An 18,375-nucleotide genomic window follows, 5' to 3' on the forward strand; every position below is an offset into this window, starting at 1 on the left:
ATCAGCACTGCCTCCCCTTTACTACTCTGTGAAAACCATGACCCTCATAAACCCAACCACCTGCCTATTCCACACCTAGTGCATGCAGATGAGCACAGCTGGACAGAGACACACAACCATGCTGACTGCCCTCACCTCAAATCCACACTCCTCAAGGGCTCCGCAGCCCCACCCATCCCTGCGCACATCCACTCTTCCAAAGCACGAGAGGATGCTCCAGAGCTCCTTTCCTCAGACCTTCAACACGCTCTCCTACCTCCCCACTCTAGCTCCTTGCTACCTACTGAGGAAACTGAGGCCACCAGGGAAGAACTGACACAAGACTTCTCCACCTGCCCACTCATCTGAGCTCAGGCTTCACCATCTGCCCCAACTGTGGAGGACTCCCTGCTCCTCCATCTCAGCAAGCCCACCTCTGGCACACGGTCCTGGACAAGACAAGTTTTTCCTCTCATCTGCATCAATGATGTTTTTCCTTCTTAACTAGCTCTTTTCTGTAAGTGCAATGAATAAAAAACTTAGAATAAAAAACTTTCTCTCAAGCCTATTGGCTCCCACCAATTATCATCCAACTTCTGTTTTAGCAAAACACAGTCAAAGTCTGTCAATACAGTGGCCTCAAGTTCGTGCCCCATCTCAGCCAGGCTTGCGCCTCCTTCTCACCAGTTCCTTTATACTTGCAGACAGGGTCTCACCTGGAGGAAGCCCCTTTATACCTGCTGATCACGCTGCCTGCAATCTTCTTCCCCAAACAGCCACATTACTAACTTACGGATATCCCTCAACTCTTTCCTGCTCAGTGAAGTTCACCCTGATCACCCTATTGTTAAGAGACAACCCATCCCTTCCCCCCATCCTGCTCAATTTCTCACTGCATTTTCATCTTCTAACATGCCACATAAAATACTTATGTTTACTGGTAATAAACAATAATAAGACTGCTAGAAAGCAAGATCATGGCTGAAGAAAGCTTTGTCTGGTTTGTTCATCAATATAACTCAAATGCCAAAAATAGAGCAGTAACTCAATAAATGTGTGGTGTGTGTTCACAGATACATGAAGTTAATGCTTCATATAAACCGCTCGAAAACAGTTTCCTATCTTAAGGAACATGTTTCAGTAATAATCAGATCTGTATTTATTTGATTACAACAACTAAAAGATGGATGTGTCCCCTCTCCACCAGCTGACACTGGAATTGAAGGGGGGCATGCTGCCTGGAACCAAAGAGGGCCACTCACCACTGCAAACATCCTCACCGGGAGACTTATGAAGAGTCACAGCTCAGCACTTTCCACTCAATTATACAAGAAGAGATACACATTTTTAAAGAAATATACTTGACCCATCAAGCTAAAATCTAAATGAATGGGGAAGAGCCAAGGAAAACTCATCCTTACAAATATGAATGTGAAAACCATTTTGCCATAGCGACGGCTTCAGTACAATAAACTAAATGCCTTCAGATGTACAGTAATCTATAGCATAACAGATGCTCCTCAGTATAGGATGGGGTTACATCCCAATAAGGCTATCGTTAGTTGAAAAGACCCTTAGTCAAAATGCATTTCATATGCCCAACCAATGGAACATCATAGCTTAGCCTCACCTACCTTAGGCAGAACACTCACATCATTCCACAGCTGGCAAAATCACATCATTCCACAGCTGGCAAAATCATCGGGGCTGGGAACCACAGCACCCTCTGCCCAGCTTCGAGCGAGTTTTGGGATGCCTGTTGCGACCCCAGGAGAGATCAAATCTCAATATTCGAACTATGATTTCCTCTGAATGCATACTGCTTTCACACTCTCACAAAGTCGAAAACGCATCAGTGGAAAAATCCTAAGTCAAACCACTGGAAGCTAGGGCCATCTATGCTTTACAACAGTAAAAGGAAACACAGACCTTGAACAGGCGTGACCACCGTCCCTTTGAAGTGCGGGTTGATGTGTATGTTCTTGGGCTGCTGAGGAGTCACGGGTGGCGGGGTCATCATCATCCTTGGGGTCTCTAGCTGGGGAGGCATGTGCATTCCCTGAGGGGGGGATGGGTGGTGCGGGTGCTGCACCGGAAGCAGCGGCTGCAGCTGCTGTGGCTGGAACAGGCTTCTGATCGGCTGCTGCTGAGGCGGTGGTGGCGGCGGAGGGGGAGCCTGGGGCTGTGGAGGAGGAATTAACCTTGGAGAATGAGTCTACAAATCACAAAAAAAAAAAAAAAAAAAAAAAAAGTTCACCGAAATCAACATTTAAAAGAATGCTGACGTGTTACAAATTTACACTGATCACATTTGTAAAGTTACAATGTAAGAAGTCTGTAGTAACAATTTGTATCAAAACAGCAGGATAAAGAAGCTTCTCTACTTCTTCACAGTGAGGGCTATAGTCTCACAATTGAGTCAATCTCAAGGCAAGAAGGAAAACAGCCCCAAAGCACCCAGTGTGAATTTTGAAAAAAAGAAAAATTCAGTTCAGGGAAAAGAACTGCCCACACTGGGCAAAGCCCTGTGCCAGGGACAGAAAAGCAGCTGCCACGGCCCTCCCTGTAGCAGTCCTGCATCCCCCTCCAGGAACTCTGGTAAGCAAGGCAGGAGATGCGCACCAGTTACCCTGCTCCAGAACTGAGGCCTGAGAACAGGACAGGGCTACTGGGAGGGAGCTTCTCTGAGAGGGTGGCACCTGAACTCAGTGATGAAGGAGGGAGAGGTGCAAGGCAAAGTGAGGGACAGATACCCAGAAAGAAGCAGAAGCAGCACAGACCCACCTGCTTGGTAAAACCAGGAGACCAGGAAAGAAGGCAGGAAAGAAGGTATGAAAATTACACACTCAAAGTGGTCAGATCTCGATTTGAGGCTGGTTATTTTGTCAAACAGTCACTAGAGAGGAAGAAATCAACCACTGCAACAGCTGCTGTGGACTGAACCTTCCCCACATTTTAAGTTCCTACTATAAGGTCAGTAGAGAAAGTTAGCTGACCTAGCTCCCCACAGTCCTATAAAGTAGGTCCTATTTATTGACCTCCTTTTACAAGATCAAGTAGTTGGAAAGCAGAAAAGCTGGAACCGGAATTCAGGCCATCTGATTCCACAGGTTTTGCTTTTAATCACTAACCAAACTGGTCACACAGCTAATTAGCAGTAGACCACAACTAATTCAGTTGTCTAATTTAACAAGCTATTTTCCCTGAGATGATGCCAAATTATGGAGGGCTTTTGAATTCCAAGTAAATGATCCATTACTATGCCATAGACAACATGTGTAACAAGGGATCATGAATGATCTCTTTGGTAGGAAAATGATCATTCACAGCAGTGTGAGATGAACAAGGGCAAAGAAGATGCAAGGAGACCATCTAATAGGCTATGGCGAGAGCTGACGCACAGGAACAGCCATAGTCTGACAAAGAGCAAGAAGACATCTCACAGGAACGATGAGTAGAATTCTAAAACTAATCTATGAATGGCCTTAGCCCACCTATCCTTCCTCAGGGAAGATGCTTCAAAAGATTCTGGTACCAGCTCACATCCACTAGCACACATGCTCCCATATGCAGCATGGTCCCCTCCTTAACTCATCACATCTGTGCACATCTGCCCATGAGAGTGGGGATCTTGTCTATCTTATTCACCATTGTATCCCATAGATAGCACACTAACAGACACCAGGGCTTAAATTTTAATTGAACTGAGAGTGACCACAATGCATGGTCATTAATTCAAGATCACAGAGTTTTGAGGGAAAGATCGTGTTTGTTTGATTAAACAAGTGACATTCAGGGCCTATGAAACCTGTGTTTGGAGAGGTACAGGGACAGTTCGGAGACAGAGAAAATGGAGCTGGAAAGAGGTTAGGCTAGAGACTAAGACTCACTGAGAGACACTAGGTAACAGCAAGAGGAACAGTGCTGGGAAGACCGCTGAGAAAAAGGAGGACTAAGAACAAAACCTGAAGAAAAACGCAATTAAAGAAAAGGGTATTTTGAAACTGTTCAAAGAGATTTTAAATGCTCAATACCAAAAACCAGGAAGTATTCAAGGGGATGCCAATGTTGATTAGCTTGATATAATCCATCCACAATATTTACATACCGTAACAGTGCGTTGTACCTCATAAATATATGCAATTAAAAATAAAAGTTTAGTTCGAAAATAAAAAAAGGGGAGAAAGAAGAAACCATTCTAGATAAGAGAGTACATCCAAAATCTCATATGCCCAAAAAAGAGCTGCTCAAGACAAAGAGACCACGTGTGATGGCCAAGTCCCCAGTGTGGTCCAACAGGACAAGGGGTCAGGTGGCATCTCTGAGGGCACCATTCAGGATTCAGGACAGGGAAAAGAATGGAATCCAAGCAGCAAGGAGCCAACCAAGCAGAAAATGGGTACAAGCAGAGACATGAGCCAAAAATTTTCTTTCCAAAACTTTGGGGGTCAAGACTCAAAGAGACAAAATAGTTCTGGGAAGGGGAGTGAATAGGGTGGAGAAAGCTTATGATGTAAGAGAACACAGTTGGAGTGGAGGATAAGACAGCCCTGATCTCATCATTGATTAAAAAGATGAGACTATCGCTTACAAAGCTGTGTCAGTCTTAGGGCAGCTGTCTAGTTTACTCCTAGTACACAGTAGGCTCTAACAGTCCAAATCAGTCACATTACAATCCAAAGATACGACGTCACCAACAGGACTGAGGACAACTGAATGTCCGTGACATTTTTAAAAGCATTAACGCCATCTCAGTTCAGTCTCTCTAAGGAGGCAGGTGAGAGATACATGCTCTTCCCTTCTTTGTGGTAAGAAAACAGAGTTCGGCAACTTCTCCAGGATCAAAGCCATAATTACGTAAACACTGGTCTCCTGTGGGAGTTGTCTGGCCCCCTAAAGAGGCCAGAATAATGAAAATGGCTATTCGACATATGGCAAGCGGAGGTTTGGGGCGGAGACAGGGAGCAACCAAGGGAAAAAAAGACAAACCGTAAATTCAGCCTTTTTGCTGTTAGAGATGCTCAAAAACAAAACAGCTGTGTAAGCAAACAGCAGTTCCTAGTATCATCAAATTGTGTACGCCTACCTACTCTCCCTTTACACATCAGAGTTGGAATGCTCATGCTAAAACAAAAATTATCTCTTCTACTTTATCATTTCACAAATGAATGGCTCCTGAAATACAACATTTCAACAGAAGTGAAATGTCATTTTTTCTAAATTCAGGGCATGTGGTAAAAAGGGCATGTGGTAGACACAGTGGAAACATATTTGTGTTAAGCAAATTTTTCCTTGAAGATTGACTTGTAAGTAAAAAGCCATACAATCCCTAAAGCTTAACTGAAAGAATCGGTTGGGCCCAGTGGCTCACACCCATAATCCCAGCACTCTGGGAGGCCGAGGCAGGTGGATCACTTGAGGTCATGAGTTTGAGACCAGCCTGGCCAACATGGTGAAACCCAGTCTCTACTAAAAATATTTTTAAAATTAACTGGGTGTGGTGGTAAGCGCCTGTAATCCCAGCTACTAAGGAGGCTGAGGCAGGAGAATCATTTGAACCAGGAGGTGTAGGTTGCAGTAAGCCAAGATCATGCCACTGCACTCCAGCCTGGGCAGCAGAGGGAGACTCTGTATCAAAAACAAAAAAAGAACAAAAAAATCAGCAATTCCTGTCTTTGTTTCTGAGATGTGCCATCTCTGAAACACAAAGGACATTCCAATTGAAATTACAGGTACATGATTTATTCCTAAACTATAGGCTATGAAAGCTTTCTATGGAGGATATGGTAATGATTCTGAGAAACTGATATTTAAGGAAAAATCTATGGTAAACAGTATAAAGGTAAAAATATTTTTATAAAATAAACAACTTCTGCCTAAGTTCTATCTGTAATACCATCTTTTTTTTTTTTTTTTTTTTTTTTTGAGACGGAGTCTCGCTCTGCCGCCCAGGCTGGAGTGCAGTGGCCGGATCTCAGCTCACTGCAAGCTCCGCCTCCCGGGTTTACGCCATTCTCCTGCCTCAGCCTCCCGAGTAGCTGGGACTACAGGCACCCGCCACCACGCCCGGCTAGTTTTTTTTGTATTTTTAGTAGAGACGGGGTTTCACTGTGTTAGCCAGGATGGTCTCGATCTCCTGACCTCATGATCCGCCCGTCTCGGCCTCCCAAAGTGCTGGGATTACAGGCTTGAGCCACCGCGCCCGGCCTGTAATACCATCTTTCAAATGCAATGCACTCAGAAATACCCCACTAGAGGCTTTAGCGAGCAAGGTGCCACAGGAGCTTATGTCATCTTGGGGCATCAGGTCGCTCATTAATTCCTCCTCTGGAAGTATTTGTGGTACAGGATGATTTCTTACTACCAGATGACTGGAGTGCTGAATTTCTAATTCAGGATGACTGGAGTGTGCAACATCACATGAGACTATAAAGCAGAAACTTCAGCCATTACTCCTGCTACTAACCTTTCATTTCAGACTAAGAAGAGAGAAATGTATAATAGGATACCCACAAAAGCTTATTGCCATTTGTTCTAAAGTTCTAGGGCTACTACAATAAAATCTGAAGTTACCACGACAGGAGGCTGTGTAGGAAGCAACGCGGGTCTGTGGTCCTTCATCCTGCCCCTCTCGGTGCTCTCTCTTCTCTGGTCCCCTACACCACGACACATCAGCGGGCCTCCTCGCCGTCCTCCCCGCCTGGAGCTGTAGCGTCCTTGTTTATGCTGTCGCTCCCTTTCTTCAAATTCAAGCAATGCTGCCTTGGCCTCTGCTGAAAGTTCTATGTGAAAAGATGTGTATGTGTTAGTTACTTTCCGAGAGCCCAAACTAGAGATCTAGGGAGAAAACAGGAAAGAATGATGTGACAATGAAACTCTGCAACAGCATGTGCTTCACCTGCGGGAAACACCTGACTAGCAGCGGCAAGGATGATACAACCAGCAACATGCACAACCCACCAGTGAGGTCTGAGAAATAAGAACAGACTTTCCTTTATGATACAATGCAAGTGTTGCCAATCAATTTTAAATTATTTTCATTTGAGACCAATGATATGTGCTGCATGAGGCTAAAAAGAAGCTGAAGTGAAATTTAACCACTGCCCTCACACTAGAAGGCATTTTGCAGTCACATTTTTTTTCTTTCCCCTGAGACACAGTCTCGCTTTGTTGCCCTGGCTAGAGTGCAGTGGCATGATCTCGGCTCACTGCAACCTCCACCTCCCAGGTTCAAGCGATTCTCCTGCCTCAGCCTCCCAAGTAGCTGGGACTACAGGTGCACGCTCCCACACCGGCTAACTTTTTTGTATTTTAGTAGAGACAGGGTTTCACCACGTTGCCCAGGCTGGTCTCGAACTACCGAGCTCAGGCAATCCATCTGCCTCAGCCTCCCAAAGTGCTAGGATTACAAGCGTGAGCCACCACGCCCGGCCTGCAGTCACACCTTTCACTGATGGTGTATGACATCAGTCAGAAGCTGTCTCTACCAGTCCCACACCAGTATGATTTTCTTACTGAAGCCAGTAGAATTATTAATAGCATACGATGGCACACAGATGCAAGAAAACAAATTCCTGGTCCTTCTCACTTAAAAACAAAACTATTAATGAACTCACTCTGAAGTCAAGGTGATTTCATAAAGAATAAAAAACTCAATTTAATACATATCATTTCAATTTCTCATATTTATTTTCTTAAAACTTTACTGTGAAGCCTTCTTATATGCATGCAGACTGATAGAGAAGCCAAATCAAGTGAGAGCAAAGTCACAGGAGAAAACGCTCATGCAAACACGTGTGGAGTGTCCAGCAGCTGCTCACTGCTCTGCCAAATGCTTCAGGGATACAGAAAACATGGGCATTGGCCCCAAGAAACTTCAGATGGCACATTATTCTATATTCCTAAAGGGAACGAAAATGATTTAGCCACATATGGTCCTTTTACAACACTAGCTAAATTGGGACAACAGATCTTACGCCACATTTTCTAAAAATGTCACTGAGTATACCAAGATGCCTTCTCCTGCCTTCTTCCCCAGCCAAGGGTAAGCTTTCAATATTACCAGAGTCTACCTTCTACCTTGGATCCCATCGTCATCTCCAAACTCCTCCAAAATCTCTAAGCCACATTTTTCTTGAAATTGTTTCTATGGTACCCCTCTCCCCGTCAAAGAAAACTAGACCCCATTTGAAAGAAAATTTAATCTCTTCTTAACCAGTATAGACTTTTATTCTAATCTTGACTACATGATTAGTTCACACACACATTTTATGCAGTGAATCAGCAATTATTTTTCTAGTGGTTCTGAGTGTCAAGATTAATTTCACTTTCCTCAGTAATAAAATGGTTTCAAATGACATCTTTAATCAGCAAGTAAAAACGCTTTCCTCCAATTGAGACAAGCTGTCACAAAAGGTCACCAAAATATGACAGGATGGAAATTACATTTGTAACTTCAACTGAAATGTTAATTTCCCTTTAAGTGTTTTCTGAACTATGTCTAGATTCTAAAGAGATACATACCTCAATGTAACAAAGTTTTACACTGTATTGTCCCTTTCTAAAATGTTAAGAAAAATGTATTTGCATGCAAATAATTTTATAATAGTTGAAATACATATAGAACACACAATTTGTTTGGAAAAATAACAAAAGATAATCTGAGATTTTTTAAAGACAACTGAATCAAGAAAATTTTAAAGGCCCTGCAAATACAAGGACCATTAAGTACTACTGCTGGCATTAGCAATTCTGAACTGTTTGTTACTACAGAGAAATCTCTTTCCCACAGATCCTCTGAAATTAATATTATTTCAAGAGACTATTTTGTGGGTGTACAAGCAGGTTCTTTAGGCTACAGCAATAAAAAACAACTTAAAATGTAACACATGCCAATGAAACTTAGAATAAAATAATCTGGAAGCCTACTCACAGATAATGCCAACTAAAATAAATGCAGTCTTTCATTTATGGCTTACATTGCTTTCTAAGGCAATCCAAGGGCCACCTCCCAGACGAAGACACAGCTCTCAACTTGGAGGACTGGCAACTGGGGGACACTGGTCAGTGACACTGTCTTCAGAAATGGCGACTGGCACTTTCACAGTGAACCATTCCTTACACATGCCTGCTCTGTAACCCTGCTCAACTGAGCTCCAGGAGGGAGTTAAGCACTTACACCCTACGACATCCTTTGTGTGTAATGAATTAATTTATTTCCTAAGTATGTAGTTCTGTACCATCCTTGGGAAAACTGAGAACACTGTCATTCAAATCTTTTTCTGTAAGGTTTAATTTCCACAATCCTGATTGAGCAAAAAAAGCTAGTTAATTAAGATCTTAACCTAGATGAAAGCCCAGAATTCTACTTCTAATCCAATCTGCATTCAAAATACCAATCAACAACTGTGCATAAAACTGTTCCTTAACTGCTGAGCCTGTCATATGTACGAATGTTTTTCACAGAGATGTGAATGTGAAAAAAGACTAAAAGTAACCAAAACTCCCTCCTAGATTGGAAGAGAACTCGTTTCACATGTAAAGTTTCAGAGTAAGAAACTGGGGATACCAGTGCATTATTTGATTCTCCCTTTTGAAGAATGAAGTGTTCTCAATACTAACAATGATATCAGTGGGGAAAAAAAAAAGTATATCTCATAAGACAACAGGTACTCTGGTAGCAAGATATTTTAATCTCATTACAGAGCAGGCAAACAGCTTTACAGAATCAAATAAATGTAATTATTTCCACACAGAACCTGAGACTGTTCAGGTTTTTTGATTTTGATCTCTAGGAGCACACAAATAAACTGATGTGTAAAAATGTATTCAAATGTCTTAGTTTACCAAATATTGAGGCATTATCTCTTTTTCAATATATATATATCCTCGGATGTAAAATTCATCTTTTGTTTGGGGGGAGGTGCTGAAGGTAACAAGAGAATTCACTGTTTTAGGAAACCAATCTTTTGATGGACAGAAAAATCCTCCTTTTGTGTTGGGAAAAATCCTAACTTGACAATTATGTGAAACTCATGTTTCCAAGCACCAAGCTTTCTTAAGTAATACGGAACAGAAAAGGTACTTTTAACTATGGTTTCACCCGCCCTATCATCTTGCCAAACAACCATTCTACACAAATGCAGTCAAGTGCTTTCTTCATTATTTACAAGAATGGTCATTAATCAAGCTGTTTATGTTTATAGCTACTCTGCCTCTAAGGACCTCATGCTCTTCCCCCATAATTCAAAGGAGAGGACTTGTCCACCATAAACCAACCTTTCCAGCTTCTTGTCCCAGGATTACATGAACATAAAGCTGCCAGACGCCTTAAAAAGCAAAACAGATTTAATACAAGTTATTTAAATACATGAAATTGTAAATGACCTTGGAAAGAACAAAATGAGGAAAAAGTCCTGAGAAGGAGATGCAGGACTGAAACAGACACTAAGCACACATGCAAGCTGGCCATCACTGCAGAACCAGGATGTTACTAGTGGGTAGGTGGAGGCACAATGAACAGGGATGAGACGACGAAACCAGGGAGGTGGGAAAGGCAGAGAGGCACCACAAATCAGGGCAGGGTGGTACAGAACAGGGAAGACGAGCCATGAAATCCACAGCTGCCCCACAGGGAGCGGACTACAGAGTTGGGGAAAGGCCCCCACTTGTAATGTTGTCTAGTAAGTGAATTAATAGTCTTAGAGCTTGTAGCTACCTGGGGAGTTCTCAGTGACTAAGCTTTTACATATCATGTTTTAAATGTATGTGATCAAAGCCACAGCCCAGATAACAAGACCCAACAAAAGAAGTAGTAGCCATGACTAATCCCTCTCTTCCTCCATCCCTCCCCAGTTCAGGAAGCCTTACGCCTTCCAGGTGGTGGCGGTGGGTTGCCCTTAGAATTCCTTAGTATTCTGCCAGGTATGGAGAGCTTTCCTTTGTTCATCTCATCCCAAGCCAAAGCGTCTCTGCTCAAGTAAGACTGTTGTATGATATCACCAATTCCTCCTGTTGACATGTTTTGTTTATTCCCATCCTTCTGTTTTAAGACCTTCGCTCCATCTTTTACCTAAGGCCAATGCCAGACTCTATTTCTTAGAAATTAAAGATGCTATATAAAGAAATCTGCTTCAGATTAACTGGCAACTTCATACTATAACTTGAAAAAAGTCTAGGGAAATCTTGGGCCACAAGATGTAGTAGCAGTAAACTAGACCACAAAGAGAGAACACAAAGATTCTAGAAGAATCTCTCTCAACAATCTTGCCTAGTAAATTAAGGTAAGACTGGTTGACTACTGCTAACTTGTGCATCTTTGGAGCTTAGTGTCCTTCCACAGAATTCGTATCTGCTACTTAAAGATACAGGCTCATATTTTGGACAAAAAAACGACTATGAATAACGGTTTTAAGAAGTAATAAAAGTAACCATGAAAGTTAAGTCTTGATTCTTATCTAGACCAAGACCAGACGGCAGGCAGAGCCCCTGTGTCCTCCTGCCCGCCTGCCCTCCTCCTCGGAAGGACAATATCCCAGTGGTTCTGGAAGCACCAGTGCAGGAGCAGCATTGCTTGGTAACTCATTAGAAATACAACTTTCTAGGCCAGGCGCGGTGGCTCACGCCTGTAATCCCAGCACTCAGGGAGGCCAAGGTGGGTGGATCATGAGAGGTCAGGAGTTTGAGACCAGCCTGGACAATACAGTGAAACCCTGTCTCTACTAAAAATACAAAAACTAGCCAGGTGTGGTGGTGCGCACCTGTAGACCCAGCTACTGAGGAGGCTGAGGGAGAAGATACTTGAACCTGGAAGGTGGAAGCTGCCGTGAGCCAAGATTGTGTCACTACACTCCAGCTTGGGCAACACAGTGAGACTCTGTCTCAAAAACAAAACAAAAAAAATACAACTTTTTTGGGCTCTACCCTATACCTAATCAATCAGAGAAGCTGGGAGTAGGTCCCAAAATCTGTGTTTTAACAAGTCCTCTGAGATTCTGACGCTCACTCAAATTTGGAATCACTGCTTTATTCTTTGCAGTGAACATTGAAAAACACTGTATAATGAGGGGTAGGGTCACTATTAAAAGTCTTTGTGAATCAGCAGCTGTCTAGTAGACCTTTCACACAGAAAGCTTTGCTCAGAGCGATTATTTCTACAAACGAGTCAGCTTGTCTCAGTAAAGACAGAGGAACTGCAGAAAACACAAAAAAACAAGACAGCTATGAAGACACTAAAAGGTACAAAATATAAACCAGTCTTGTCCAGAATTCGCCCTGACAACCTTAGGGTCTTGGGAAGGGTCAACATGGCCCCATAGCTACCATCCCCATGCCACCTTTTGAAGACCAGCCAGGAACCACATAGTATGTACAAGAGCAGCTCTAGGCCACAGACTCAAAAAAAAAAAATTTTTTTTTTAATTATCTTAAACATTTTATTCAAGCATCTTAAATCCATAAACAGCAATGATTTTAAAGAATGAGTTTTACAGTACCATAACAGCACTCACTCCACAGTCCAGCCACCCTCCGGATGGCAGCCACAATTATCCAGTCAACCTTCTTTGCCTACTTTGATTAATTACAGCAATACTATGGAGGAAGTTGAAATGACAGTGAAGGAGGATGGGAGACAGGCAAAAAAGTTACCCAAAGTTTCTGGAATGTTCCTTCTCTCTCTAGTTACATCTGAGAGCCTAATAATTGTTCCTTCTTTCCTTTCAGTTTTGAAACGTAATCGTCCAGATTCTTCATCATCTTCTTCTTCTTCATCTGATTCTTCTTTGATGTCCTTTTGAAGTTCCAATGTTTCCATACCTCCCTACATTGCAGACACACAAGGCAAAAAGAGGACAGTAAGTTCATATTCTTTTGAATTAAATATTAAAGAATGCTAAAATATTTATTTATATTTACGATGTAAAAAATACTGCAAAATGTCCTGTTAAAAGGCCACATGAAATCCTCAACTGACTCCAGGAGAAAATAACCTTAAACATTAACAGTTAATGTTCAAAAAAAAAAAAAAAAAAAGAAAGGTCAAATTCTTGCTTGCAATTAATAGACAAAGTCCTACACATCATTGCTGCTTACACTTCTGAGAGAATAAACAAATTCCAAAAATTCCTGCTGGACTTATTGCTTTGAGTTTAACACAGATCATAGCAAAGTTCAATGTATTAATTAAACTGACACTAAAGTTCTATGAGTTTATTGTAACTTAAAGGCTTAACATTTTATAACTCCTGACCCCAACTACCTTCCCTTCATTGACAGACAAGCAGTCCGAACGAGCCGCTGTTCTACTGATGCAGCGTCCAAAGTCTTTTCATCATTTCTCCCTCCTGTTTACATCATTCTCACCGTCTAGAGTTAATTTATCACTAGCTTTGACTGAGACTATTGAAAAGGAGAAACTTTTTTTTTTTAGTCATGTCTTCACACTAACACCAGCTTTTATCTGAAATTTTATTATATCAGTATTCCCTACAAAAATTTTCCCTAACCTCAGCCCAAATTAAAAGTAATTTCTTTGTGGACAATTCTTACTGCCAAGTGTCACTCATGTTCCTAGTGAAAGAATCACCTCTCACCTCGATCAGTCTCTGCAACCCACTCTTAGACATAAAATAAGTCCCTACAGAGAGCAAGGTTAATTTAAATACTTTTTATCAATGTGAAGAAAATATATTTGCTCCTTTATTCTCCTGATTTATAATATGTAAATATTTACTCTTAATAGAAGTAACAGTGAAAACAGTGAACTTTATTAATTAGAAAATGCACAAGAAAAAAATGAAAACCAACCAATGACACAATCATTTTATATTCTTGCCTTTTTCAGTACTTTTGATGTAAAAAGACCAACTACAAATGCACACACTCTACTATAAATCCTCCAAGTGGAAAAAGATCTTCCGGAGCACAAATGCCTGAACGGCAGGAGATGACCGTAAACTACAACTTTCACCATAAGCCTGACAATTGCACTCAGTATGCTGACGTCCAGCATACTGCAGAATCTTAAAGTACCAAAATCTCAGGATTTTTGCTGGTTTGATACCATTATTTCTGTACTACTGAGTGTTTGAAATCAGAAGGATGCCTGCAAGGTACATGCTGCACCACACTTTCCAACAGAACCAAAGCCAGCTTCCTTAGGACATCTCTTGACCACTCCCATGAAGCTCTAGAGCAGCACTTCTCCAATTCAATGCCCAGTCATCAGTGGCAATCATGTTGAAAAGCAGATTCTGACTCAGCAGATTCAGGGTGGGGCCTGGAATTCTCCACTTCTAACAAGCTTCCAGGTGACGCCAACACTTTAGGTCCACAGACTGAGTAGAGTAGCAAAGCCAAAAGGGAGGAAAAGAAATCACTACCAACAAAGCAAAGATTCTACAAAGTCATTTTCAATTCAACTATTAACAACTGTAAGCACAGTTCAAAGACTTTCCAAACAAGTGTAATGTAAAACAAGACAGCACTGAAATTAATATAGTTTATTCTGCATCCAAATCTCCATCTAAGAAATCTAAAGAGGATAAAGATGAGTTGAAAATTGTTTCTTCCTAGATATTTACCCTAGAGAAATGATACCTTATGTTCAAACAGACCTATAGGAAAATGTTTATTCTATTCAGGATCACTAAAACTGGAAACACTTAAATGTCCTTCAATGAATGGATGGATAAACTGTTGTGCACCCAGACCACAGAATGCTACTTCGCCATACAATGGAATGACCTATTGATACAGCAGGGATAACATCATAAAGACATCATTATACTGAGTAAAAGAAGTCAGTCTCAAAAGGTTATACACTGCAAGGACTCCATTTATATGATAGTCTCCAAGGAGCAAAATTATACCGGTAACCAGTGGTTAGGAAAGAAGGAAAGGTATAGCCACAAAAGGATAGCACAAGGAGTATTTTTGAGTGATGGAACCATCCTAGAATGAAAACTTCTGGTCCAAATCTTGGGGCTCAGTTAATCCTTCAACTACATCAAAGACTAGGGAAACCGAACTGACAGACACCAACCACGGCTGATACCACCTGCTCGACTGCAGACCATTTGACGATATTCACTAAGCTAGGCTTAACTCTTCAGCCACTGAAGAAATACTACCTCTTATTTTAAATACGGGGCTTAAAAAAATCCATCTCCCTTGACCATATGGTTTAGAAAATTAACCTGTCTGCCAAAAGGTTGATCTTCCGTATAATTTTTTTTTCCCCAAGACGGAGTCTTGCTCTGTTGCCCAGGCAGTGGTATGATCTTGGCTCACGACAACCTCTGCCTCCCGGGTTCAAGCAATTCTCCTGCTTCAGCCTCTCGAGAAGCTGAGATTACAGGCGCTCACCACCACGCCTGACTAATTTTGGTATTTTCAGTCGAGATGGAGTTTCACCATGTTGGTCAGGCTGGTCTCAAAATCCTGACCTCGTGATCTGCCCATCTCGGCCTCCCAAAGTGCTGGGATTACAGGCGTGAGCCACTCCGCCTGGCCTTCTGTATAATTTTTTAACAAATATTACCTAGCATGCCACTGACAAGCTACATTCCACTGATGGGTAGTGTGGGGCTACAATATAAAAACCAAACTATCCTAAGATTATGTTGTGTAAACATTTAAATGTGCATGTAAATCTTTCATTTCACTATAGACACTGCCAAAATTAGTCGAGGTTTGATTTTTAGTTACTGATTTATTGTGAAAACCTCACAGATTTATTTTTAACTCTTAATACAGAGTGCATATGAAAATCACCATCAAAGTACTTAAAAAAACAGAGAGGTCCACGTAGGCTTTATTTCGTAAATGTAGAAAGAACTGGAAAAGAAAAGAAGGAACGATACTCAGACTTGTATATATTTTGAAGTTCTCCAGTTAATTCCGAAATGAAACTATGATCTCAGTGATTTGAAAGAAAATTGAATATTCTATCCCAAAATCTAAACAGAAACAATGGGTAATTCTCTGAAACACACACATACACAAATGTAAATATATATATATAGAGAGAGAGAGAGAGAGAGAGAGATAAAACATTGCTTACAAAAAGTTCACAGAGTTTTTAATGCTTATTGATAGAATAATTGATACATCATCAAATAAAAATGGAAGTCATTCTACCAACAGTGAAAATTTATGGGTTGGAAAGACTGAGCAAACTGTGCAAAAATTAGAAGAAAAAGAATTACAGACCAATGTCCTTCATTAATACAGAAACAAAATCCTTTTTAAAAGTAAAAGTACACGGAATCTCACCAAATATAAAAAGGATAATACATCACAACCAAGTGGGGTTTATCCAGAAACAGGAGGTTGATTTAACATTCAAAATCAGTCAAATCTTACCTGAAGAATTCCAAATCTATGGAGATCCTCCTCCTCCTCCTCCTCCTCCTCCTCCTCCTCCTCCTCCTCCTCCTCCTCCAGGAGGTGGGGCTTAAGTTCCTTTCCTCCCCTCTCCCCACAACCCCTTCCCCTTAAGGTAGCCTAGACTTAGTGACTTGTTTCCAAAGAACAGAACAAGGAAAGAGAAAGCAACATTACAATGAAGAAAACTGGCAGATACTGTCTGACCCAAGTGACCAGGGTGGGCGCTGCCAGGGACGCTGTGGATGTCACGTGCCCAGTGGCACAAGGGTTCCATAGTGTTCTTTCCAAAATCCACAACCTCAGGCTAATCACGAAAACAGCGTCAAACAAACCGAGATTGGGAGACACTGTACAGGATACTCAGCCAGCACTTGCTAAGGCTGTCAAGGTCATGAAATACGAGGAAACACTAAGAAACCGTCGCACAACAAAGGGGAATGGAGAGACAACAATGGGGTACGTGGCTTGGGTCCTAGACCAGTGAGAGGCCATGAAGAGAAAAACTAGTCAAATGGAAATAAAATCTGGAACATGGTTCATCATTTTTTTGTTAATTTAATTCACAATAACAAAAGCCATATAATTATCTCAATAGATGGGGAAAAAAAAGCATCAACAAAATTCAATACCCATTTCTGATTTTTAACAAAATCCCAGCAAACTCAAAATAGAAAAGAACTGCTTCAATCTGATATAAAAACGTACAGCTAGCACACTTAATGATGAAATAAACATTTTCCCCTTAACATCAGGAACAGGTAAGAATGTCTGTCCTGAATGTTTGTTTCTGTTCACACAGTACCAGAGGTCAATGACACAAAAGAAAGAAATAAATGGACAGATTGAGAAGGAAGAATTTTAAAACTGTCATTATTAACAGGCAATATGATTATTAAGATGTTAGTTTTTCCCAATTTGATGTAAAAACACTATCCATTCTCTATCAAAATCCTAACCAGACTTTTAAGTAGTTATTCACAAGTCCATTCCACAATTTATACAGAAATTCAAAGGACCATCAACAGCCAAATTAATTAAAGGAAGAATAAAATTAGTGAATTTACACAACGTGCTTTCATGTTACAGTAATCTAGACTGTATAGTACTGGTATAAGGATACAAAAACAACGCAACAGAAAGAGACTAAACCTAATTTTATTATCAGGACAAGCACTGTGGCGCTCCAAAGGGAAAGGAAAGTCGTTACAACAAATAGTTGTGAACAATTAGAAAAACGCATGGAAAAAATGGAGTGTCATACCACACAGGCACACCCAGACACAGACACACACACACACAGACACACACACACACACACACAACATGGAAAAAACGGAGTGTCATACCACACAGGCACACCCAGACACAGACACACACACACAGACACACCCAGACACACACACACACACACACACACGTTGAGAAAGATCATAATCTTAACTAAAATTATACTGTAAAGTGTCCAGAAGAAAACAAGATAACAACTCTGGAGTAAACAAAGATTTCTTAGGTCACAAAATTCTTTGTACTTCATCAAAATTAAAATTTTGTGCTCACGAAAAGATATATTTAAGAAAATGAGGCCAGGCATCATAGCTCACACCCGTAATCCCAGCACTTTGGGAGGCCCAGGCGGGCAGATCACTTGAGGTCAGGAGTTCAAGACCAGCCTGGCCAACATGGTGAGACCTTGTCTCTACCAAAAATATAAAAAATTAGCCAGGTGTGGTGGTACGTGCCTGTAATCTCAGCTACTCGGGAGGCTGAGGCAAGAGAATTGCTTGAACCCAGGAGGCAGAGGTTGCAGTGAGCCGAGATCATGCCACTGCACTCCAGCCTGGGTTACAGAGCGAGACTCCGTTTCAAAGAAAAAAAGAAAATGGAAACACAAGCCATAAGCTCAGAGAAAATATTTATAGTACGAATACGTAATATGTAATTATCTGCCAATGTAATGATATCCAGAATATACAGACAACTATCTATCTAGAATATATGCAGTATGTA

The 18,375-nt window shown here is 41.3% G+C and overlaps 1 protein-coding gene across 7 annotated transcripts in view; it reads right to left on the reverse strand.

Moving 5' to 3' along the window:
- Positions 1-18,375, reverse strand: part of LOC105474964 (RNA binding motif protein 33) — a 133,904-nt gene that overhangs the window by 68,611 nt on the left and 46,918 nt on the right. For 5 of the 7 annotated variants that reach the window (XM_011729909.3, XM_011729913.2, XM_011729907.3 and 2 more), the window contains 3 exons: positions 12,628-12,799; positions 6,553-6,761; positions 1,909-2,194 (listed from right to left, as the gene is read on the reverse strand). In XM_011729909.3, the coding sequence (XP_011728211.1) occupies positions 1,909-2,194; positions 6,553-6,761; positions 12,628-12,799 (667 nt within the window). The remainder of the gene's footprint in view (positions 1-1,908; positions 2,195-6,552; positions 6,762-12,627; positions 12,800-18,375) is intronic. The other 2 variants (XM_011729912.3, XM_011729908.3) reach the window with 1 other exon arrangement.

The sequence above is a fragment of the Macaca nemestrina genome, chromosome 4 (assembly GCF_043159975.1).
Source record: "Macaca nemestrina isolate mMacNem1 chromosome 4, mMacNem.hap1, whole genome shotgun sequence".
Lineage (NCBI taxonomy): Eukaryota > Metazoa > Chordata > Mammalia > Primates > Cercopithecidae > Macaca > Macaca nemestrina.